This window comes from Lissotriton helveticus, chromosome 7 (assembly GCF_964261635.1).
Source record: "Lissotriton helveticus chromosome 7, aLisHel1.1, whole genome shotgun sequence".
NCBI lineage: Eukaryota > Metazoa > Chordata > Amphibia > Caudata > Salamandridae > Lissotriton > Lissotriton helveticus.
Window position 1 is genome coordinate 506,742,369 of NC_136068.1, and position 26,221 is coordinate 506,768,589.

The 26,221-nt window shown below is 47.9% G+C and overlaps 1 protein-coding gene across 1 annotated transcript in view; it reads left to right on the forward strand.

Moving 5' to 3' along the window:
* Positions 1–26,221, forward strand: part of LOC144768685 (uncharacterized) — a 9,047,330-nt gene that overhangs the window by 3,507,364 nt on the left and 5,513,745 nt on the right. The window contains exon 21 of the mRNA XM_078652515.1: positions 9,741–9,779. Coding sequence (XP_078508641.1) covers positions 9,741–9,779 — 39 coding nt within the window. The remainder of the gene's footprint in view (positions 1–9,740; positions 9,780–26,221) is intronic.

Sequence of the window (26,221 nt, forward strand, 5' to 3'; positions counted from 1 at the left end):
GCTTTTATTGCGGGGGTCTGTAAAAGTTTCACAATCAGGGTTTAATATATATAGCGAGCAATATCGGGGAACACGGACAACCTTGCCTTGTTCCTCTGGTTATCTTAATTATCCCAGATTCAATACCCATTACCTGGAGCTTAGCTGTTGGTTCTTGGTACATTGCTCTAATTGCCTTAACAAACGTGGGCCCAAAGTTATTCTGCTCCAATACACTCCAAAGAAATTCCCACGACACCCGATTGAAGGCTTTCTCGCCGTCGAGAAGGATCATCGACATCAGGCCCCCCTTCCCAGCCATGACATCAAAGAGTGAAATCACTCTTCGAGTGTGATCCGTGGTACCTTTGCCGGGAATAAAGTCATGTTGCCAGGGGGAGACCAGATGTTCGATGACCCTCCGAGCCGATTAGCCAGGATCTTAGCGTATAGCTTGGAGTCAGAGTTGATCAGGGAAATTGGACGGTATGAAGATGGAAGATCCGCGGGTTTACCCTTTTTGGAAAAGATGATTATATTAGTTTCTTTCCATGAACCTGGCGAAATACCACTCCATTGTATACCAATGAACAGATCCAGAAGGAAAGGCAACATTTGTGCTCCTAGAATTTTATATAGCTCTATAGGAATTCTATCGGGGCCTGCTGCTTTCCCTGAGGCAAGATCAAATAGAGCAGTTTGTAGTTCTACAAGGGTAATTTGTTTCTCAATATCTTCTTTCATTGTAGTATCTATGGCCCTATATCATCCTGCACTAATTGAAAATTCCCTTAAGAATATTACAGTTTCATCACTGTCGATTATTCTATCTGCTTGATAGAGTTTTTGATAGTACTGCTGAAATACTTCAGCTATATCCGTTGGTTTAGTGTATTCATGACCTTCTGATTTAATAGATGTGATGGTATTATAAGAAATCTTCTGTCTAGTGCGTAGAGCAAGTTGTTTCCCAGCCCTCTCTCCGTTCTCATACATATTGCTTTGATGTGCTCAATAGGTTTCTGCCACTTTCTGTGTAAGCCCACTATTTAAATCTGTTTTTAATAGCAGCATTCGGCGCATCGTGTGTTTTCCATCCTCGCCCCGGATTATTGATGCGACATGCTCTTCCTCAGCTCTGGCTAACTCTGTCATCAGTAAACGATTTTCATTGTCATGTTGTTTTTTAATTCTGGCCACATAACTGTAGGAAGGTGGATACCTGGCCATGGTTACCCCAGATGTTTTGCCTTGTGCTTAGCTGGTTTTTGACTTAGTTGGCCTGGGATCCTGCTAATCAGGGCCCCAGGCTATCTGCTTTCTCTGTAAAATGGACTCCATGTACCCTAGGTACATAAATAATTGGATATTGAGTCACCTTATCAGCCCCTGTACAGAGTACTATAGGTACCCAGGGCATAGGTGCACCCAAAGCCTACCAGGGGCTGCAACATATCTTTTGCCACCCCTGGCTGGCCATCCAAACTGACACAACTGGCTGATCACTCAGCTGGGGCAAGGTCGTGTAATCACCCCTTGCTTAGATATAGTATACATATGTCTAAACCTATATCTGGACACATATAAACCTATAAGTCACTCCTATGGCAGGCCTTAACAATCCTGGAGGCAGAGTGCTTGGTTTTATGTAAGATGGTGCTCTAGCAGGAGCTGAGCCTGTCTGCAGCTTTCGGAACCATGTCCTTATAGCTGTTCCAGGGTATTGCCATACCATTTTTTTTTTTAACGACCTTTATTGTCCAACATGTACGTTACACAGCATTCAGCTTACAACCCAGCCGGGCCAGCTGCGAGTAATGAGTATTGCATCAAGCGTAGCAATGGAACACAGCTTTAAGGCCGACAACCCTGGGGTTTGGCAGCGTATATCAACGTGTCACGATACTTCACAATCATACAATCATTCGGTGCTATAAAAGTGGGGGTCTATGGGGTTTTTCTCATTTTATCTGCGAACTCAGAGTTACAGCGTTAGGTTGGCACTCATCAGCTGCTTCAGATTAGGCAGAGCCCACTATGACACATGTGTATCGGTAGAAGGGGTATCAGGTGAGTTCGTCTTTCAAGCGAGCATGGTGCTACATAAATGAGGGATGAGGCTGCTCAGTATCCAGGTGTGTTGGTGAGCGTGTATCTACGTAGCTCACCCACCTTGACGAGAGTGTCTGATATTTGTGTTGGCCCTCAGGTGAAACGCCTAGGCCATAGCTGCCACTCCCGAAGGCCTCGTAGTGTAGGAAGTGCAACGTTCTATCTGCAAGGGCTTGGTCCAAAAGGAGATAAGACCAGAATATCAGTAAACCATAAAAGGGTATTGCCATACCATATACTCTTAAGTGCATTATAATCCTCGCGGTTAGATGCTATCTTTGGTTTGGCTTTATCGAAACATGTCGTGTAAGGTGTCATACGCTTTGGAATAATACCCCCTCCCCAATTCTTGCGACGGGGGTAGCATTCCACCCTTCTAGAGGGAGAAGACATGTTGCTAACAGTAAACGCGGTTAAAACTAACCAGAGCCTCAGCATCACTAAATGGATGCTGCTGCCACAGACACAAGTCTGGCCTCCTGCTGCTGACCGAAACTCCGGCAGGGGAGGCCTGGACAAAAGGTTTCCTGTCACAGGGAGGTGCTAGCACCACCCCAGACAGGAGATAGTGGATTGGGGCAGGGAGGGCTGAATGAAACTAGACACTGCCTTGGGCACACAAGGTGTCCCATGCATAGCCCAGTTCAAACCAGTGCTGGGGCACTCCAGCCCCAGCTCTGGCGCGAAACTGGACAAAGGGAAAGTGGTGTAACCACCCCCTTCCTGGGTCCCACCCATAGGAGGGACCTAGCAGGTAATCCAGCCCCTTGATTTGGAATAAAGGTAGGAGCTGTGTCCATAGATTTTAGATAATCCTGACTGAAACTTTGAAACGAAACTCTGGACCCTTCGACATCCTACTCGTCGTAGAAGACTGAAGAATCTCCCTTGTGGTCAAGGAGTGACCACCCTGTGCAAGCAGGCACCATCAAGCGCTCAACGGTTTGCTTTGTTGTTGCTCCCGTCGGAGCTCGAACGACAGAGGTCGACAAGACCCGGACTTCCAGACTTCCAACAGCCCGATCCACAGCCACAGCAAAGCTGAGACCCGTGAAGGCGACGTGAGACGTGGGACCGGCCATCTTGGAAAGCCAGCGAAGTGTTTCCCGTGCAGCTCCCAAGGCACCCTCGAAGCTGTGCATTGGGGATTGAGAAGCCCCAGCCCGAGCAGCTTTTGCACCGAAGATCACCTCTCCACACTCACCGAGTGCTGCGTGGGGCCCTTTTGCATTTTCCTGCCCGACGCGTCTGTCCAGTCACTTGCCTGTTGGCTAGTCGCCTTTGTGACGACAAACCTTTGAATTTACAACGCTGGTCTGGTTGCTCCAGACTGGCCCTTGCTCCCCTGAAAAGGAGCAGACCATTAGACCTTGCTGGTCTGATCCAGGAGCCATCTTCGATTCCTGTGTGGGTTGCATTTGCCAAAGCCTGTTGACTCCGAATCGAAATCCGACACCGCTGACAGCGAGAGCCTTCATGGGACAGCCCGTGTCCACCACCTTGTTGTCGTCGATACCTCCTGGTCCACGTGGCAGCGGAGACAAGCTTCGCGACAACCACCTGATTGCGCCCGACATCGGTTGGTTCCTTCCTGATTCCTTCCTGGTCACTGGTTAGTGACCCAGACTCTGTCCCCTTGCTTTCAGGTACTCTACATCTTCGATCCACCCTTGGATCCAACCGGACTCTTCTCTCCTGGTCGCCTACAGCATCTTTTCTCCAAGGCTCCATAGAACTCCATGACGAAACCCGACACACTTTGACACCTATGCACCCACTTCCTGTGGGTAAGGTAACGCGAGTACTACGGTGCTCCTGTAGAGATTTACATCCCTAGTGTCCTATTTTTATGTGGTTAAGCTCTAGTACAGTCAGAAGACTTCCAAATCAGCAACTTTCTAACTTTTACGCACCCATTGATTCCTATGAGTGCACGCGTGTGCATTTAGACTATGCACCCGCATCCTGTGGGCCTCCTACGTCCTAACTACTGTTAGTCCAGTGTAGCCCCAGCGATTCTCAAGGCCCTAGGCCTTACCATTGTTTGTGACGTGGTTCTTATACCACTATTTTAGTATATGGTTTTACGGGCCACCAGGGCCTATCCATAATTGTGCAACTTTTGTATGTTATATTAAGTAATTTGTTATACGCTTGTGCTCCTGTGCTCATGAAGAGTTAAGGGGATTTATTTAGAAATAAATACATATATATTTTGAATATATAACCTGTGTGGTGTCCTTTCATTTGATATTTCGGGATTGCATATGGTAAAACAGCTGGCTTCACATGCCCTCTTGAGTTTAGCCTAAGACTGCTTTTGTCCATGCTACCCCTAGGATAGCTGGTCTATAAGGTTGACTTTACAACCACCACCATAAGGGTTGTTTGGACTGGTGCAAGGTGCTCACTAGAATAGTGAACATCATATACCAGGCCAACTTCTCACAATAACTAATTGTCTCCCCCCTAAGGGTAGCCTTAAAACTGTCCCACCATACCACCCCCCTTGAAGCACCAAAGCTGTTTATATAAAAATATCCTTGCACCCAGTTAGTTATAACTTATGTAGTCTCTATTAACCAGGAGTTTCCTATTGAAGGTCCATCTCGAGCGTTGTCTAGTGAACCTAATTAGATCAGTTGTAAGAATTAAAGCATTATGATAGGATATTATTTTTGGCCATTTACACATTGTTGCATGATTAGACAGTATGTCTAGTATGACTAGTATGTAGTCTATTCTAACATACTTATTGTGGGGGTGTGAGTAGTAAGTATATCCTGGATGAGGTTGGTTTTTCATGATCCCATACATCCACAAGATCAAAGCTATCTCTAAGCTGGCTAATAGCATTAAATACTCTTGGTTTACGGCCTGAATAATGTTGTTGAGACTGTTTTCTAAACGCTGGCCCTAAAGAAATATTAAGATCTCCACAAAATACAAGCGGTCCTGGCCATGAAGCAAGTTCCAATTCTAAACTTTCAAAAATGTAAGGGTAATCCTGGTTTGACCCATAGACTGAGCAAATGGTTAATCCCAAGGCCAGCTCTGCAATATCCCATCTTCCCTGAATGTCAGCTGCCTTAACGTACAGCTTTTCCTAGGGGGATTTTGTCTAAGATAGCTACACCACGAATATTTGATGTTTCAGTGGAGCAGACCAACAGATTGTAGCCACTGATTTTTTATAAATCCCTCTTATCCCAAGGCAGGTGAGTCTCTTGGAGACAAATTATGTCGACCGTATTTTGCTTAATTATTTCGCTCAAGCGGGCTCGCTTATTTCTATCATTGAGCCCTGCCACATTCCATGTACATATCGTTATCTTCCCCATTTTAATTTGCTAAGCATTTTCCTTAGAGCCTGAATTCCCAGTCTGAACATCTTGAAATGTTGTATATCTTTTATTAGTTTTACCGAATCAGTGATATCATTCTTAAATTCCGTTTTCAAATTGGAGTTGCTTCTTTTTTTATATGTTTTTGCCCCCTGCCCTCCAACGCCCATTCCTCCCCCCCTCCCCCACCCCCAACACCCATAGTGAGGCATACAGACTCTATAAGAGTCTGGTAGTGATGAGCATGCAACACGTGCTCAGGGCCCAACCTAATAATCTCGGATTATATACATACAAATACCAAGTTATTCATATCATATATATGCTGATACTAGGCTTCACTGTTTTCTCTCCCCCCCCCCCCGAGAGACTCAACCATTAGATTAGATATATTACATACTATTCATTTCATTTCATTTATATATTGTCATCATATTATTCCAATTGCAGCCAGGTTGGTTTAACTTAGCTTAACCCATCAAGGTACTCTTTAACTTTAATTTCAGAAATAAAAAATTGTGTTTGGCCCCCATAGATTACTTTAAGCCGTGCAGGGTTATTGAGATAGGCCTTTGCCTTTTTATCCTGAAATGGTTTGAGTAGCTGGTGTAACCTCCACCGTCTTTCGACAGTGGAGTGGCAAAAGTCAGGATGCACAAGTAGGAGATCTCATTCCTAGTGCGCTTCGCCTCAGGCCTGACTTTTTTAAAAATTGCCAAAAAAAACAAGGATGGCGCTGGGGTATGCTCCAGGTTTCACTGGCTGCTTCAGAGTGAATGGCATACGATGGGCGCGCTAAACCTCTACGTCCCAAAATACGTAAGTTATTTCTGCACTGGTGGTTTTCGCACTCCTCAAGTTTCCACCTAACTTCTGCCAACTCAGCCTTGTGCGATTCTACCCGTTCTTGATTCGAAGTGATCCCTGACTCATTAGATACTATTCTAGACTCAAGCTCAGTCAATCGATCCCCAAAAGTGCTACAGGTCTTGGTTAGTTTGCGCAAAACCCCTTGAATTTTACGTAGGGCTGCCTGTGCCCTGCGCCCGTCCTGCGAGGTTTCCTCGCGATGCGATGCAATGGCTTGAAGGACGGTATCAAGGGTGGGGGCCGGTGGGTCTGCGAGGCAGGGAAAGGCATGAGGCAAGATGGCAGTTTGTTTGAAACCGTAGTGCACACACAAGTTTAGGGCTCTGACGGCCAACATAATGTATGCCAACAAAGTCTGCTGAAAAATGGTATGAAGGCTCGAACGCTGATAAAACAAGCATTGGCATAGCTAATAGGTCTCGCTTGTGGGACCTTATAATTATTTTGTTTTGCAGCACAATATCCTTGTAACTAAATACTTTTAAGGTCCCACAAGCGAGACCTATATGATATGCCAATGCTTGTTTTGCTTCTTGGTGTAACTGCACGTATCGCAATGCCGCCCGTGTTGAGCCGTGACACTTCACTGGTTGGGGTATTCGTTAAATGTAAACATGCGTCTTGGTGGGTGGGGCGCTGCGCTCAAATGGAGAATCTCGGGTGCTTGTAGACTGCGCTGTGCTGTGAGGGGGTGGGAAGGATGACTAGGCAAAGCCAAGCAGTGCTCTCAGGCGTGAGACGGCAGAGTGTGGAAATGGGCTGCCGGCGTTTAGCGATTTTAATTTATAAAAAATTATGTTCATGAAGTGGTTTAGTCTTGGTGCGAGAGCTACTGACTGCTCATTGATTCGTTGGTTCAAAATTCCGAGAGTTCAGTAGTGAACGTCAGCTGGCCGCAGGCTGCGTAGATATTGTTAAAGGTCCCAAAGTGCATGGCCTGATGAAAGAGAAACACAACAAGTGCAAGCGGGCGGACGAAAAATGTTGCCAATGAGCTAAAAGTGTGCTCTTGTGCATGCACGTGTTTCTCTGTGACGTGCATGTCTTGAAGAGGGGGAGGAGGGAGGAGAAATGCTTGTAAAAAAAAAAAAATGCGTGCGCCGGGAAAGGAAGGCAGAGAAGGGGAGGGGGAGGAGAAATGCGAGACGGCGGGCAGGGGAGCGGCGAAAATGACTAATTAGGGGAGGAGAAGCCGCAGAGCGCACGCTGGGCGAAGCCCTTTGATGTGCTGTGCGGCAAATGGAGGGAGGCTGATGCGCGTTCATGTTTGAACACGTGGTTCACATGAACTGCATGAAAACGCCATGAAAACGCCAGCAAAAAGCTGGTGGTTTCATGATGTTTTCGCCGCTTGAATTCTCGCTCCGCTCGATGCGCGCATATCGATAGGTCACAAGACCTAAAAAAACACGATCAGAGTTGGAGGTGGAGATGCCAGAAGAGAAATGTCAAGAAACAGAGAAGCCGGTTTATAACAGAATAGTCACTTTTGGCACGGTGATCGGCTTGGTGATCCTTCGCTACATATATAAGATGATTCCTAAGGCGAGTGAAGGATTCAGCACCAGAACCTACCTTGTGGGATGCACTCAAGCCAAAGGTGACGCGGACATGGCTCCCAAGATTACCGCGGCTTCAGCAACGGCTGCGGCTCGGGCTAGAGCTGCGAGACAGGCACAGCGGGAGATCGTGGAGCGTGCCGGCAGGACGGATGGAGGAAATACAGAAGAGGCTGCACAGGCTGCTGTAACGCCGAAGCGTGGAGGAGCCGCAGCCGCAACCCAGAAGGGAAATCTGACCAGCTCATCGTGGCGGATCTGCTACGCAGGGCCCCAGGACTGCTTTCGGATCGTGATGGGAAGTGCAGCAAGCCTGCAACCCCCGGCGAGCAGCGGTCCGCGGAGCTGGCGAATGAAAACCCTAGTGTGGGGGATACACACTTAGAAGGCCTCATCACCCCAAATACCCCTGAAGGAGTGACTACAGGGACCCCAGTGACACCAAGAGAGCAGGTTGGGGAAGCTTCAGCCCCCGATTTCAGTGGAAGTGCTCCCCGGGAAATGGACGTCAGGGGAAAAGAAGGTATGCAGCCACCTCTTTCTCTAACGATAGGGGACGTTGGCATTGGGATAGGAGTGGATGGGGGGGCACTCAATTTAATTGCTATTAATTCTGGAAGCAATGACCAAATGCAGCCCCGGCAGAAATCGGCCTCAGACTTTCAAATGCCCCAAACATCTCAAAACCCCCAATTTATGTTAGCAGGCCCCAGCGCAGCTATAAGTACAGCTGTAAGTACTAGCAAGGCTGACTCGAGTAAAACGAATGAAAATAATTTCAATATTGACATCGATGCTGACATTGAGAAAGACCCTAGTGATTTCTTTTCCTTTTCCGAGGAAGCAGAGTGGTCTGATGACACTACGTCAAGCCTGACGGATGAAAGTGTTAGTGGCGAGAAAACAGAAGCAAAAGCTCCTAATGCTAGATCTAAAATGACCGTGAAGCGGAAAAAGAGACGCAACGGGGGGACAGACCTAGACTGGGACTATACCCCGACCAACCTACTCACGAGTCCCTCATGTTTACCTAATCCCTCACAGCAAGCAGGGCATCCTGTACTCACAGATTTATGTCACATTCCTAATGTTTCTTTTTGTAAAAATTGCTTTCCGACCCATTGATTACATTTCATCCAGCTGGAGATTATGCCCCAGGTGTGGAGATTTCGTCCTGAGCTGGACGTTCCGGCCCGACATCAGACATAAAGATACGACTTGTGATGACCTCTGTGAATACCAAATGTCGGAAGGTTAGACATTTGTCTCAGATTTCCTTTGTGACCTGGGCCCATAGTTTGTGAACACTAAAAGAATATTAACCTTACTACAAAGTGTAAGTTTACCTTTGTGAATAAGGCCCCGTAGGCCTGAGTCACAGGACCTGATTCCCAAAGGCAAACTTACATTTTTGTGTAAGTTTACACTTTCTGTTGTAACTTTACTACTGTTTTAGAATTCACAAACTATGAGTGCATTTTTACTTTTAGTAATTTTGCTAGTGGTAAAATTACAATTGTAGGTTTGGGGATACCAAAAAGCTATAAAGATACTCCAGCAAGTGTAAACATATACAAAAGTGTAGGTATACCATTATGAATCTGGCCCTGGGTCAGGAAATCCCTTAGCAGTTAAGGGGTTAAAGTGGGCCTGTTCTCTAGCCAACAAGTTCCTCCCACATGCCAGCACACAAAGAGTGACCAAGTTAACACACACAAGGCTTGTGTTGTATATACTTTGAAAAGTAGGCACTGCTGTGCTTTATATTTTATTGTTTCCAGCAAAATCCCTAAGCAGGGTATTTTCAATTATACATTTCACGCTTCTGATTGTTTGTATAACTAGTGGAGTACATATTGATCACTTTTTTTTCCAGGTTTGGCCGGGTACACAACTCAATATGCATCTCAATCAGGTAAGAAAGCTGTCTAGCTTATTACATGTTTAATGAAATCTCACCTGCATGTTACCCTGTTAGAAGCTGGATGAGAATGCAAACAAACTCTCTTATACTTTGTGTGATCATCTGTGATAGAATTAGGCATACAAACTGTAACAAATATACAAACATGGTTCTTAGAACTGCTTCCCGGCAATATTGGCACCTATTCACATGCTACATTTTGGAGTGCATCTTTAATACTAAATAATACTAGTAAATGACTACAAAATTCTATTCACACTCTTAAGAGTGTAAATCTCCTCCTCCACCTATCTTATCTTTTCTATGGGGAGATCTTCACATATGTAAGTTTACTATTTCACAGGGATGGACAGGGGGGAGTCGCTGGCAAAAGGGATATACTTACTACTATATGGAAGGGCTTTAGGGATGGGTAAGGAGCGGCAGCTTAGGAAAGCTTATGGAGGGGTCTAGAGAAAGAAGTACAGCCATCCACAAATGAGGAAGCTCCATGCTGTTAAAAAACCGCACTTCTAAATTTATCACAGCCATAAAGTGCCCAAAAACAGTAGCAAATTGCTCTAGCTCATAGGTGAAGTATATACAGCACCGTGCGTGGCCAACCACTGGTCCTGTGACACTCTCACATAGAAAATAATGGAGGTAGTGACTTGTAAGAAAATTGCATGGGAAATAATATTAAACTAAATAAAATGATTTGTATGTCTCGGCGATAACCGTGACTCCGGTCATGACGTCAGTGGAGCCTTATAAGTCCCCTCTGGCATGTGGATGTCCGTTTCTTCTTTTTTGCGCTGTAATTCATATCCGGAGAAGTGGTTCCTCTGGTTATTTTTTCTTGAGTTACTTCGACACCTGGTGTCGGTGGAACAGTGTACCTTTGTCTAAAGTCCACAGGTTTCAAACCTAGTTGTTTTTGTAGCCAGCATATGTCAATGACGGACCCGCATACAATTTGTATGTGGTGTTTAGGTGAGCACAACGATGCTGAGGATTGTGGTTCTTGCCACAAACTAAAGCCAAAGTTGTTGAAGGAGCAGCGTTTGAAGTTGATGGCAGCGCGTATATAGCGATCTTCTTAGGCTTTCCAGCCTCAATCTTTGTCGTCCCGCGAAGAGCATTTGCGGGGTCGATCTAGGAGCCGAAGTCAAAAGATAAGGGACGGTTAAAGTCGCGACGTTATCGGACTTCACAGCGTGATGATTCCATCTCCCATTGCTCCTCACGCTCGATCGCTGAGGAAGCTGTTAATGACTCCACACCGTGTCTCCCCGTGTTTCCGGGAGCCGGTGCGTCGATGAGGGAATATTATAATTCATTACACCTCATCTTTGGGACCCCATCTCCCTCTGGAGCGCCTCTGGGCCTCAAGGAGGTGAGTGAGGCGCCGTCAGAAGATTTGTCCTCGGTGACGGTTGTGCCATCGGAGTCGATGGATCAACGGCATTCAACGTCAGCTGGCATTGCTTTGGCGCAGGCTCACCGTCCTTCGGGATCTTTACCTAGGACGCTGGTGTTTGGTCAACTGACTCTGACATTTCTGCTGGCGATGCCGGTCGAAGGCGCCTCTCCTCCCCCAGTCGATGACTTGATGACATCACTTCAGTGTCATATGGCGTCGGATGCAGCGTCGTCTATGCAACCTGATGGGATTGTACAGTTTTTGGACACTTTTCAGGGAGAGGCGTTGGATGTCCACCTGTATCAACTGGGGCTGGACTTCTTCAGCCTATTTCTGACACCAGTGCGTTTCAGGTGGAGGAGAGCTGGCTTACAGCTCTTGGTGAGGTTAGTGGGCTGGAATTTTTGCTACCCTCAGGGTTTCTTTCTCCCCCTAGTCTTGCCATGGAGGCAAGTTTCTCCTTTGCAGATATGCTGGGCAAAGTGGCTGCAGTTTTAGACATGTCAGTGCCCACGGTTCAGAGGTCTACAGACCCTTTGTTTGAAATCCTTTGCCTGGGACAGACGAGAGAAGAGCCTGTTTTTCCGTATAGTGAGGTCTTATTTGATGTTTTATTACGTGCTTGGGCCCAGCCTGAGTCGAGGGTCACAGTGGACCATGATATTGCACATAGACATCTGCCTGCACCTGGGGACCCAATTTGTTTGCATAGATATCCTTCCACTAGTGGCCTGGTGACTCAGGCTGCAACGCCTTCTCAGAATGTAGATTCTACTCTTAAGACTCCAGTGGGTAAGGATGCTAAGGGTCATGATGCTTGTGGTATGTACATATTTGCTTCAGCCAGCTCAGCATTGAGAGCCACCAACACGTCTTGTGTGTTGGGGTGTGTATCCCATGCTTTATGCGACTCTTTACAGAACTGCTCCCATCTCTTCCCGATAACCTCCGTGCTGAGGTAGGCATCATGTATAGAGATGGTCAGCAGGCTGCTAGGCTTACCATAAGGTGTGGCATAGACACAACAGATTCTGTGGATTGGGCCATGGCATCTGCAGTGGCGCTAAGGCTTCAGGCTTGGTTGGCATCTTCAGGCTTTTCGGGAGCTTTCCAGTTGGCTGTGGCCATACCATTTGATGGTGCCCATCTTTATGGGGATCAGGCAGATGCAGCCTTAAGATGCTTCCATGGAGTCGTAGCCCTACATTTTCTGTCACTGTGTTGCTTTGGTTGTCCCTAGGCTTGGGATATATGCTTTTGTTGCATAAACGATTAGCCTTATTAGGAAGTGTTTATGTCCCGCTTCGGTCTCAGTAATACCACAAGTACTCCGGTGAGGAGCGGTGGTTTTAACCTCAGTTCCATTTTACTTTTTATTTGTGTATTGATGTAAGTGACTGAGGGAGGTTCCCTTTGTTCCCTGGCACCTGAGAATGAGCTTTCTGCTCTATAGGTTATCATTTAGAGAAGTGACTTCCTGTATGGAAATGAGTCTGTTGCATGCTTCTTCGAAGTAGTTCAGTATGAAAGTTGCATAGCTTTCTTCTTCAGTCTTCTTTTAGAGACATATGGTTATGCCAGTTGTAGGCTGGTGTTTAGTGACTCTTTGGTTCTACTCTTGGAGTAATGGGATGCTTCAGCAAGTTGAAGCGTTTCTCTGGCTCAGAGTATATGATTGCATTATTTATATTTTTCACAACAAAATGTTATTGTCAACAGCCAGAGGGCGCCCGGCAGGGCGTTGCACAAAATTGTAGCTGGATACAAATCACGGATACTGATGTCGACATTTTGCATTAAGATACATATTGAAAGATTCTGTACATGACAACTGGCCATGAAACCTCGTAACCATAGTGTCACCCACCTACAATAAATATAAAGCATAGGAAATCCGTCTAATACCAAAAATCTCCATCATAATCAGCTGTAAATCCCCCCATTGCATTCTTATTCAAGTCATTCCACCGGTGAATCAGCAATAGGCTCCAGGTAAATCCCCCTATAGTATGCCCATCTCTTCCATATCTTGGGATGTTTCCATGCACAGCCCCGGGCAGCGAAGACAAGTACCTCAAGCCCCATGCAGAAATCCAAGCCCTTTTTCCAGACCTCTAAAGAAGGTGGGGAGGTGTCTTTCCAATGTTTCATAATATCGCGCTTTGCAAGTGTGAGGCCCAGTAGCAACAAACGCAGTTAACATATATTTCCCCCTATTTCATCCATGATATGCAGGAGGGTCAATCTGGGTGTATGAGGGACATCCCACCCCAGTACCCATGACAAAAAAGAGAGAACACCATGCCAAAATTTCAAAAGGGATGTACAAGACAAGACGGTGTGGAGAAAAGTGCCGTCAAATGCCCGCACCTCAAGCAGAGCGGGGAGGCGACTAGTCCCGCCCGCCACAGCCGGTGCCTAGTGTAGTACACTCTGTGCAGGTATTTGAACTGTATGTATCTCAGGCGCGCCGCAATGGCAGCACCACGCAGGGACTCCAGCGCCTCGGTCCAATCTTCGTCGTCTAGTGGGCCCAGATCAGTCTACCAAGCCTCCCTCGTGTGGAGTAGTGTCGTGTGGCTATTGGTAACTATCGTGCAATAGATTTTCGCAATCTTGTGTTCCTCCAGGTCCCCCATAAACACCTTAGCCTCAATGGGGCTAAATTCAGGGCGTGAAGGCATGACGGAACTGCAAATATTTATAGAACTGCGATCTAGGCTTCACATATTCTTGTTGCAAATCCTGAAAGGATTTCAGCGTTTGCCCATGAAGAACATCCCCAACAGTAGAGATACCTATTCTATCCCATCCAAAAAGCCAGGAAGACCTGCCAGTTGTGGCAAGACGCCTTTGTCCCAGAGAAGAGCCTCCTTCATTACTCTACCCTACCACCCCAGTTGCCGAAGGTTACGCCGCCAGAGTCCAGAAACCGTGGCAGTTGCAGGGGGCAGCGCCCTCTGAACCGCGCTCTCATACAAGACGGAATGTCGTGATTAAGTGCCCATAAGCCAGCGCTCAACGGTATACGCGGGCTCCAACCTATCCCCGTACCACCAATCATTTACGATAAGTAAGTGTGAGGCTGTATAATAGGCTTGAATGTCCGGAGTTGCTAATTCGTCACAGTAGGTTGGCTGGAAACAGGTCCTCAAGGCAACCCTGGAAGACCCCCCCAAAGAAAGTGGCGAAGGGTAGCATTGAGCAGATGCTTGCATTATTTGAATGCTGTTTACTTGTGAGTTCTTCCTTTATGGCAAAGGAACAATGTCTAGTGAAGGTATACATAGTACCTCAACTACAGGTATTTCCAATCCCTGCATCACATTGTGGTGCTGTAAATTGGCAGCCAAAGGTTTATGATACAGGGGTTGGGCCAACTTGTCCCAAAGCCATTGTAATTTTGATGACTTGTTGTCCTTGACCTCAGACAATATGCCGTAGGGTGTCAGTCCGATTTGGTCTCCAACAAGGCTGCCAATCAGCTATACAAGTCTTGGGAGACACTTTTATTATAGGAGGATTTTTTTTACTGTGTAGTAAGTTCTTCTTCCTATGATATTCTTGATATAAGTGGTTCTGTCTTATTGACATTATCTTTTTTCTGGAGAGGATGTGCCTATTATTTTTTGCATTCCTCAATTTGTGAGGAATTATGCCTGTTGTTTGTGTCAGTTATGTGTGATACCATTTGTCAGGCAGCTTTTTCTTACGGCAAGTCACCTACGGTGCTGTGTTGGTGGCATAGTACCCTGTTTTCACTGGATTGTGTATTTTTGCCGAACCTCTCATTTCAGAGTGGCTTTTTGTATATACTGTATAGATGATATAATGTGCTACTGTGTTTCACATAGTTTTTGGACTTATTGATCATATTTGTCTTGAGTCAGGTGTGGTCGTATGTGCATGTTGTTGACTAGTGCACTAATAGGTATTTCTGATGGATACATCTACCAGTGGATTCCTCACCTTGTGAATATCCCCTGCATCAGCAGCATTCAGAAATTTTTTGTAGCTCTCCACGCCAACGAGGACGACGTCACAGAAGCATGGCTCCGCTTGCAGCTCCGCTGATGTCACCGGAGCCATAAGAGAGCCTTGTCGGCGTGATGACGTCATTTCCCTTTTTTCCGCGCCGTTGACGCAAACGGTTTTCTGGGACTCTCTGTGTTTCTTCTAGTTACTTTGTGTTTCTGGCTTGCTTCACTTGTATCTTTTTCAAGATGTCTTCAAGAAAGTCAGGTTTCAAGACTTGTCGAGAATGTGGGGGACATATGTCCATCCCGGACCCCCAGGAGGATTGTGTTTGATGCCTTTCATCGGATCATGATGTCGAGGGTTGTTCTTGCTGTCGCAAGATGAACCCTAAGGCTTTAAAGGAGAGAGAAGCCAAGTTGTTTATGGCTAAGATGCGGAAAGAAAAAAAAGGTCATAGAAGGTCGAGATCGAGGTCAAGGTCGAAGTCGATGTCGGGGCATGCTTCAAAGTCAAAGAAGCACAAGAAGAAGAAGAGACATAGCTCTCAGCGCCGTTCGGACAAGGATTCGACTCTGAAGACGACGTCACCTGAACCTCGGCATCGTAAGGACTTTGTCTCTCCTTCAGGCTCAGGTCAAGGTTCTCCTGTCCATTCGACTTCGCCTGTAGCCTCTCCAGTGCATTCTCCGACACCGGCTCAGTCTCTGGCTCCGGTTGAAGAAGTACAGGTCCCTGATGAGACAGAGGTTCCTTTGGCTCCACCATCGGCGCCGGCTGGCTCGACTCCGGTACCTCAGCCTGAGAATGTTCCAAGATCCTATCAACCCTTTTCTGGCCCGGGTACTGATCCATCACATTACTTGAATGCAATGTATGGAGTCTTTTCAAGGGCTATGTACCCCTCTGGAGCACCTTCGGGTCCCATAGATCCGATGGCTTTTAATTTGGGAGTTCCTCAAGCTTACGCTCAGGCTCCTTTCATGCCATTTCTCCCAGCGACTCCATCCTGGCATTTTCTGGCACCAAGGACGTCTACGCCGTTTCCTTCATCTCCGGCACCGTCGGTCCCGACCTCACTCGACTCAGGCTGTGCCACTGGATCCGAGTTCGACGCCGATACCGGCTCCATCGGAGGCATGTCTGGTGCCGCCGAACCGGTGCCGAGGATAAGGTCGAGGCCAGAGGCACAGGGAGTTTTGGAGGAGCAGTGCTATCGGGCAGGAATGAAGGTGAGCTGGAAGAGTCAGAAGATTTATTTGAAGGTTGAAAGAGATGAGTGGATTAGATACATCCCCAGAGTGGGAACTTTCTCCATCTGCTGATGTTCCCTCTAAGGATGTGGCCCCTTAACACTCTGATATTAGGAAGGCGGCAGAACTTCTAGACCTTCAGCTTCCTACAGCTGAGTATAAATCTAATATCTTGACTGAGGTTCTACATTCACCCTCCACTGTGATAGAACCTTTATTACCATTTAATGATGCTATCACAGAACCAGTTATGGAAGTTTGGCATAAGCCCTATTCAGCTCCGGCAGTTTCAAGATCTGTTGCCAGAAGGTACAGAGTAGCCCCTAGAGACCCGGATTTTCTAACTTCCCATCCTTCTCCTGAGAGCCTGGTGGTTCAAGCAGTTTGTTCCAAGAGATAATCTGGGGATTTTCCTCAGATCCCTCGAGACAGAGATTCAAAAAAGCTAGATTAATCGGCTAAAAAGGTCTTCTTATCGGCTAGTATGGCCTTGAAATCTACAAACGCCACCTGTCTTTTAGGCCGCTACGTACACGCCCTTATGGATTCAGCGAAACAGCTTGCTCCTAAATTATCTGATGAGGACAGAAATTATTTTGTTAATGAAGTCTTAGCGGACACTCAGGCAGCTGCACGACAGGTGATACAGAGTGGTCTGGATATGGCTGACTCTGTAGCTAGAATAATGGGTTCCTCGGTTGCCACAAGGAGAAGTACTTTGCTCAGGTCATCGGAGTTCTCTGCGGATGTTCAGGTGACTCTTCTTGACCTCCCTTTTGATGGTTCTGGGTTGTTTAGAAAAAAAGCGGATGCAGCTTTACAAAGATTCAAGGACAGCAAAGCCACCGCTAAGTCCTTGGGCTGGCAGGCACAGCCTAGAGGCTCCAGTTACAGGAGATACAGGGGTTTTGGAAGGTCTTCCTTTCGGACCTACAGGCAACCTCAGCAGCAACAGCAGCAGCAAACCCTGTATAAGACCTACAGGGGCAAGAACAGAGGTTGTCCACAAGGTCGTCAGCCCTCCTCCTCCTCCTCTACCTCCCCCCTCTTGCCACAGCAAAGCAGCCCTAGATCCACCATTCTGGATCATGTTGGTCCTGTGGGGGGGTCGGCATACCCATTTTCTGCAAGATTGAGAATCGGTCACTACAGACCTTTGGGTTCTAAATATTGTGGAAAATGGGTATGCTCTTCCCTTTCGGGAATTCTCTCCTAATAACCCTCCTTGCCAAGGGGCTTGCTCGGAGGACCACCTTCTTCTCCTGCAGGAGGAAGTCCTATCATTACTGAAAAAGGTGTGATAGAGGTGGTTCCAGAGCGGGAAAGGGGTCAGGGATGCTACTCCTGGTATTTCCTGATACCCAAGAAGGATGGCAGGCTATGTTCAATCCTGGATCTCAGGATCTTGAACCTTTTTCTGAAGCAGGAGAAGTTTAAGATGCTCACCCTTGTGCAGGTTCTTCAAGCGCTGCAACAGGAGGACTGGATGGTGTTGATCCACTTGCAGGATGCATATTTTCATATTCCGAACCTGAAGTCGCACAGGAAGTATCTCCGTTTTACGGTAGGGTCGCAACATTATCAGTTTGCGGTTCTCGCATTTGGACTTACTACTACACCTAGAGTCTTCACCAAGATGATGGCAGTGGTGGCAGTCCATACTAGGAGGTCGGGGATTCCAGTTTTTCCCTATCTGGACGACTGGCTGATCAGAGAAGAGTAGCCAGAGAAGGTGATTCATCATCTGCAGGTTACAACTCAGCTGTTGTACAAATTGGATTTCTCTATAAACGTGCCCAAGTCTCACCTGGTGCCCTCTCAGCGCAACCTGTTCATAGGGGCAGTACTGGATACTACTGTGTGTCAAGCATTACCACCTCCACAAAGGATTCTCGACATTAAGGAAATGATTCCCTTGTTTTACAATGGAGCGGTCATTCCAGTCCTGAATGTCCTTTGCCTGCTCAGTCTGTTTGCTTCCTGCATTCTTTTGGTCAACCATGCATGCTGGCACATGAGGGCGCTCCAGTGGTGCCTCTGCAGGCAGTGGTATCAGCACAACGGAAATCTCAGGGAGTCTGTGAGGATCTCCAGAGAAGCTGCAGCGGATCTGTCTTGGTGGAGCATGGAGGGCAATCTGTCTCAAGGAAAGCCCTTCCATCGACCTCCATCAGTGGCCACAGTGATAACGGATGCATCCATTTTAGGGTGGGATGCTCATCTGGGGGACCTGGAGATCAAGGGTCTTTGGTCTCCAGAGGAAAGGTTGCTTCTTATCAACCTTCTGAAATTGCGGGTGATATGTTTGGCACTCAAGGCCCTCCCCCTTCCCTTCGTGGTCAGTCGGTACAAGTCCTCACGGATAACACTACCGCGAAGTGGTATGTCAACAAGCAGGGAGGAGTGGGGTCACATTGTCTCTGCAGAGAGGTTCTGCATCTCTGGTCCTGGGTTCAGGACCATCAGATTTGTCTGATGGCAAATCATCTGGCCGGAGTTCTGAATGTGCATGCAGACAGTCTGATTCGGCAGTTCTCTACCGACCACGAGTGGAGGCTTCATCCGGAGGTGGTTCGTCACGTCTTTCGGATGTGGGGAACTCCTCAGGTGGACCTGTTTGCCACTCATGAGAACGCTCACTGCCCGTCATATAGCAGTCTCCAGTATCTGATGCAGGGAGATTTGGGGGATACGTTTCAGTTTAGTTGGGGCTCACGACTCCTTTACACGTTTCCTCTCATACCCTTTATTCCTCGGGTTCTGAGGAAGATTTGCCAAGACCGCGCCCAAGTCATATTAATCACCCCGGATTGGCCAAGAAGGGTGTGGTACACAGATCTTCTCCACCTCTCCTCGTGCCCTCCGCTCCGTCTCCCTCTCAGGGCAGACCTCCTCTCGCAGTTGCTGGGGCAGGTTCTACACCCCCACCTCCAGAGCTTACACCTTCATGCCTGGAGATTGAATGGGGCAACCTGAATTCTTTCTCTCTCCCGCCTGACGTGGTGGATGTTATTTTGTTCGCCAGACGTCAGTCCACCAAGTCTATCTATTCCTATAGGTGGTCCAAATTCGTCGTTTGGTGTGGGGAGAATTCTATTGATCTTTTGAGGGCTCGTTTATCCAACATCCTTCAGTTTGCTCTCTCTCTAGCCCAGCAGAGTTTTGCTGTGGCTACTGTGAAGGGCTATTTATTGGCTTTGCCGGCGTTCCTTTGCTTGCCGGATCAACCATCTTTGTTCAAAGTCGCCCATTGTGTTAAGGTTCATTAAGGACCTTATTAACAAGTTTCCGCCCACTCCCTTTATTGTGCCTCAATGGGACTTCAATCTTGTCTTAACCTACTTGATGGGTTCTCCCTTTGAGCCCTTGCACAAGTGTCCCTTGAGACTATTGTATTTCTTGTTGCCATTACCTCAGCATGGAGGGTAAGTGAGCTTTAAGCTCTGAGTTCGAAACCCCCGTTCTTGACCATTCATGCTTATAGAAAGGTACTCAGGACCAGGGCTGCTTTTCTGCCTAAGGTGGTAACTCCCTTCCATCTGGGGCAGTCCATTACCCTTCCTACCTTCTATCCTCCCCCTCACCCTTCCAAGGAGGAGGAGCGGCTTCATCGCTTGGACCCTAAAAGGGCGGTGAGTTTTTACCTTGTTTGGACTAAAGACTATCGTGTGGATGACTAGCTCTTCGTGGGCTTTGCTGGTTGCAGGAAAGGCAGAGCGGTGCACAAGCGCACCCTTTCCTGATGGATTATCTTGTGCATCAAGATCTCTTACTCTTTTGGCTGGTAAGGATCCTACAGGTGTTCTTGTAGAGGACATTTGTAGAACGGCAACTTGGGCATCCTTCCACAATTTCGAGAAGCATTACTGCTTAGATTCTGAGGTGAGTAGGGACATTCCGTCCTACAAGAATTTTTGATATAGAAGGGTGGACACCCTCCTCTGGGAGTGGGGACTGCTGTGGGACTCTATTCACAAGGTGAGGAATCCACTGGCAGATGTATCCATCAGAAGAACAAGTTACTGTCTTCGGTAAAGCTTTTTCTGGTGGATACAGTATCTGCCTGTGGATTCCTCACTGACCCACCCGTCTCCTTGTTGTCCACCCTTGTATAACTACAATGTTGATATTTTCTATCTGTTACTTTCTATGGAAGTGTTTTATTCTTTTTGCTTATTGCATTGATTTTACACTGTGGTGTTGGTTTGAATACTGTGTACTGTGTATACTGTATATATTTGTGTCGGTCCGTCCATGTGCCTCGAAGGCATGGAAAAAAAGGGCGGAACTGACATCATCACGCCGACGAGGCTCTCTTACGGCTCCGGTGCCGGCAGCGGAGCAGCGAGCGGAGCCATGCTTCTGTGACGTTGTCCTCATCGGCGTGGAGAGCTATGATAAAAAATTCCGAATGCTGCTGGTGCAGGGGATATTCACAAGGTGAGGAACCCACAGGCAGATACTTTATCCACCAGAAAAAGCGATACCGAAGGTAAGAAACTTCTTCGTTACCATTTTCAAAATTATTGTACAGCGCTTTTTGGAACTGCTTCTCAGTTCTAGTTAGTTCTAAGGTATACGGAGTATACATATGTGTCATGAAGGTTTGTTCTTCATAAAAAAAAGGAAAAGAAAGAGATTTTAGTCAAAGATGGGATTGATTCTCATTTTCTTGCTTGCCTTGGTGTTTCAAGCTTATCTACGGCTCGAAGTTGTGTTCACTCTTTCAGACTAGGGCACTAAAAGCCGTACTAGGGCAAGCTTTATACATCCTTGTCGTCTGATAGTGGTTATTGGCCTGTAACATTCTGTGAGTTGCTGGGTCAGTCGGAGTATCTGGTGACACATTTATATTTGTAGATATATGTATGTCCATATATACATCTTTGTGGCAAGATGTTATACAATTGACGCATTTGATGAATATGAATGCTCATTTTGTCCAACCAAAATTATCTATACCAAGGAGATGTTCTTGTTAATCTTTCCTTTGGGGAAATGGGTTCTGAAAGTCCTTATTTAGAATTTTATCAGGACAGCTCTTTCTCCCATTTTCTTGATTGTCATGAACAATGTAGATTACATGGCTTTTGTCATGCATTTGACCCTTTTTGGTCATCAAGTTTTCTTTCCCCTTTGGGAGGTAGGGGATAATGTCTATTATCTGACAGATGGTTCTTTAGGGATTTTTCTCCTTTTCCCTCAAGGGCCGATTCTCTCAGTTTTTTATTTATAGGTTCTGTGACAGTGATCATGGATTCTATTAGGAGCCAAGTTCTTGTTTTGCTATTCCTACTTTCATTTAGTCAGTTGTTAGTTTTGACAAACTGGTTCTCTTTGAGAACCTTCGTAGGATTAATTTGCAGACCCTCCTCCAGTGAGGTTTAGCTATTGTATTAAATCAAAAGTTAACGAATCTGCAGCTAGATGTCTCTATCAGATGTAATGGTTACTTACCTTCTGTAACGTGATATCTGGTAGAGACAAAGTCTAGCTGCAGATTCATTAACTCCCAACCCATCCTTTCCACTCTGCGAATGACCTATGAGGTAAGGGTTATACCTTTTTTCAGCACTGGTTTTATATACCGATATCACATTCTCAACCTATGTTGGGACTGAACTGACCACTTGACCTGGCCACATAGCATTTCTTTACATGTTGCCATACCGTCCATTTCCAAATGTATGTGGTCGGTAGGGTGTGTGTGGGTTTTTCTTTCACTCAGGATTAGTGGGCAGTATTGATTTGTTTGTTCGTTTCTTTGAAAGTCTTTGTTTTGTATCATCATACCTTGAATTGTCACTAGTAATATGTCAGGTAGTGGTGTGATTCAACAAACAGTTTGGTGTTGTTTTTGTAGGTTTTGTTTTGCTTTTACCATGCCATTAATTGCTATTGATGAATGGCCTATAAAGTGTATGGTTTTCTTCCATTACATGGGAGTTATACACCCTGGCGAAGGGTTTCATGTAGCCCTGGGTGTTGTCGATTTTTTGGGAGGTTCTTTAAAATCCATGTCTGGTATTAACATACTATTTGATGTTCTTCTTTATTAATGTCTCAAAGATTTTTGATCTTTTTTGGCACACTGTTTCCACAACCAGTTTCTAAGTTGGCTCTACATTCTGGCACAGACGTTTTAACAGAAGAAACTGACATCCGCGCTCCGGAGGGGACTTATATGGCTCCGCTCACGTCATGAATGGAGTTGAAGTCATCGCGGAGCCGTACGACGCTTGCTGTCACCCAGGTCGCAGAGGTACTGCTGAGAAAGTTCTGGATCCAGACTGGCGCCTAGGGAGAATTCAAAAGTTTATAATTCTGCAGCTAGACTCTGTCTCTACCAATTATCACGTTACCAAAGGTAAGTAAATTTAACATTAAAACATAACTAGATTACTTTAAATGAATAATATATATTACTTTTAAGAATTGTTAATGCATGATAGATTTTTATTTAGGTGGGGATTAATTTTTTGCAGAAACTGCAGTAAAATACTCTTAATGTATTTGATTTATTTAAATTTAGATGTTATTAAAAGTATGTTAATAGTGTTGTAATTGTTTATTGGGTCCTAAATTTTAAATAAACATAACATTAATTTACATTATCTGAAAGAGATACGTTACTGATAGATTTCTTACCTTAGAATATTCCCCAGGCGTCAGTCTGGATCCGGAAAGTTTTCTGCTTAGCAGTACATCTGTGCGCCAGTAGGTGGTGCTGTGCGGCTCCGCGCCCATCACTGGTGTCGTAAGCGCCGGGAGGACTTCACGGAGGCTACTTAGGCGCCACCCATGCGTGCTGACGTTCTTTCTTTTTCCGCGGCGAAAGCGCAGATTCGGATTGAGCACGTACCTCTGTCATTTTTTTACCACTTTTTTTTTAGACTTTTGTCTCCCTTCTTTTCTCCTGGTGCACGTGGGGATGCCCTGCTTTAAGTCTTGCGGGTCGTGCCACTGTAATATGTTGGTGGCGGACCCCCATGATGTCTGCCTCTACTGCCTGGAGCATAACAATGACTCCCGGGACTGTGGTGCTATGGCCCGAAGGCCTTACGGGAGCGGTGCCGGAAGTTGCTGGAGGACCGCACTCCTCTCACCGCCGTTCCGGGTCTAGGGGCGTTCGCGGGACCGCTCGTGGGACCAGAACCCTCGCTCCTCGGACTCTAAGTCCTCACCTTCGGATTCCGGTAAGCTACGCCATAAATAGAAGTCGAAGAAGCGCGTTCGCTCTCTGACATCCCCCAGTCGCTCCCCAGAGGCGGACGAGGTGGACAGGGGCTCCGCCCCTGCTGCTCCTCCTGAGCCTGTGAGTCCCGCGGCCTACCTGCTATACCCGGTCTGTCGGCTACTCTTGAATAGGTGCAAGAGTTTCTTGCTGCCATGGACCGCCTGTTTAGGCCTCGGGCTCCCGCTGGCGCCCCTGAAGGCCCCGCGGTCCCTTGTCCAAATCCTATTGGCTCAGCGGCACCGCCTCTGGCACCAGCCCCGGACCCACTGGATCCAGAGCCCTCGGCTCTGGCCCCGGAGCCACAAGTGCAGCCCCGGCGCTGCCCTTGGCTCCGGCCCCAGCGCCGTCCCTGGCTCCACCACAGGAACCTCACTGGGTGCCGTTTATCCTGCCCCTGCCCCAGTTCCCGGACCATTTTGTTCCGGCCTGGGATCCTTGTTGGGATGCGGCTCCGGTGCGGCCCCAGCTGGCGCCGCTCCCGGCGCCACTGACCCCCTCTCCAGCTCCGGCCCTGCCGCCGCGGTCGGCTCCTTCTACCCCGGAGCCGGACGAGGACTGGAACGGCTCCGAGGACCCCCTTGCGCGGCAGTGTGACTCCGAGCAGGGTTGGGTGGATGACCTTCAAGATGCTGGTGAACTTGATGTGTCTTCTGACCCGGGGTTTGCCTCGCATCCGCCTCCTCTGGAGGAAGGCGCTTCCTATACTATGGTGCTGCGGCACGCCGCGGAAGCTCTCCATCTCAACCTCCCTACAGTGGACCTTAAGTCCAACCTCCTTACGGAGGTGCTCCAGATGGCGACCACGTCGTCGGAGCCGCTGCTCTCTTTCAATGAGGCCCTTACTGAAGTCCTCTTGGGTACTTGGTTGCGGCCGGCCTCGAGGGCACCGGTGGATAAGAACGTCGCTAGGCGTCATCATCCGTTGCCTGGTGATCCCGCCTTCTTGACCACTCACCCCACGCCTGAGAGCCTGGTCATTCAGGCCTCGACATTGCAGAGTGCTTTTCCCTCGGCTCCGCCGGATAAAGACTCTAAGAGGCTGGACCAATATGGCAAGAGGTTGTTCTCCTCAGCCAGTTTGGGGTTGAGGTCGTTTAATACCGCCTGCTTATTGGGCGGTTACTCCCACGCAGTGTGGGATTCGGTGGCGGAGGTTCTGCCTCAGTGCTCTGAGGAGGTCCAGGTTGTCCTTTCCCAAGTGATTGCAGAGGGCAAGGATGCGGCGAAGTTTGCCATCCGGTGTGGTTTGGACACCGCTGATTCATTGAGCAGGGCGATTTCCACGACTGTGGCATTGTGGCGTCACGCCTGGTTGCTTTCCACTGGGTTCTCACCCGATGTCCAGAGCTCGCTCATGGACATGCCCTTCGATGGCTCCCGTTTCTTTGGCAACAAGGCAGACAGTGCCCTGGAGCACTTTAAAGACTCACAGGCCACGGCCAAGTCTTTGGGCCTTTCCACGAAGAGCCCTGCCACGCTGGGGTTTCGTTCCTTTCGTGGCCAGGGTAGAGGTGCCCAGACACGCTCCTCCTCCTCCAAGTCTGCGCAGAACCTGCCCCAGCGTGGCCACGGACGCGACTACCGCAGGGGCGGGTCTGGTAACCAGCGGGCGGGTCAGTCCATCTCCACACCCGCTGCTTCCACCTCCAAGCCTTCCTAATCCGGGCTTCAAGGAGCACCCCATGCCGGTATGAGGCAGGGTTCGTCATCACCTCCACCACTGGCGTGACATCACATTGGACAAGTGGGTGCTGCAGATAATCTGCCAAAGTTACTCGCTCCCCTTCCTGTCCTCCCCTCCAGCCATGCCACCTCGGTACCACCGCATGTCGGGGGATCATTTGGCTCTTCTCCGTCAGGAAGCCGTGGCCCTCTTGGCCAAGGGGGCCATCGAGCGTGTTCCCGATCAGGAAGTTGGGAGCGGTTGTTATTCCCACTACTTCCTGGTCCCAAAGAAGGACAAGGCAGGCCTACACCCCATCTTGGACCTCCGGGACGTAAATCGCTTACTCCAGAGGAAGAAGTTCAAGATGCTGACTCTGGCTCAGGTCCTGGCTGCCCTGGACCCTGGAGACTGGATGGTGGCGTTGGACTTGCAGGAAGCCTATTTCCGCATCCCCGTCCTGCTGGCCCACCGTCGCTACCTGCGGTTCACCGTAGGCCAGGAGCATTTTCAGTTCAGCCTTACCAGTGCCCCTCAGGTGTTCACGAAGGTGATGGCGGTGGTCGCAGCTCATCTGCGCAGGTCAGGGGTATCAGTCTTCCCCTACCTAGACGACTGGTTGTTAAAGGCGGGCTCGCCCCAGGGAGTCGTCACCCACCTCCAGACTACGGCCGACCTCCTGCACTTGCTGGGGTTCGCCTTCAATGTGCCGAAGTCGCACCTGAGTCCCTCTCAGAAGCTCCCCTTCATTGGAGCAGTACTGGATTCGACACTGTTTCGGGTTTATCCTCCCGAGCAGCGAGTCCGGGATATTCAGGCTATGGTTCCACTCTTTCAGCCTCTATCCCGGGTTTCAGTCAGGATTACCCTCCGGCTTCTAGGCCTGATGGCCTCCTGCATCCT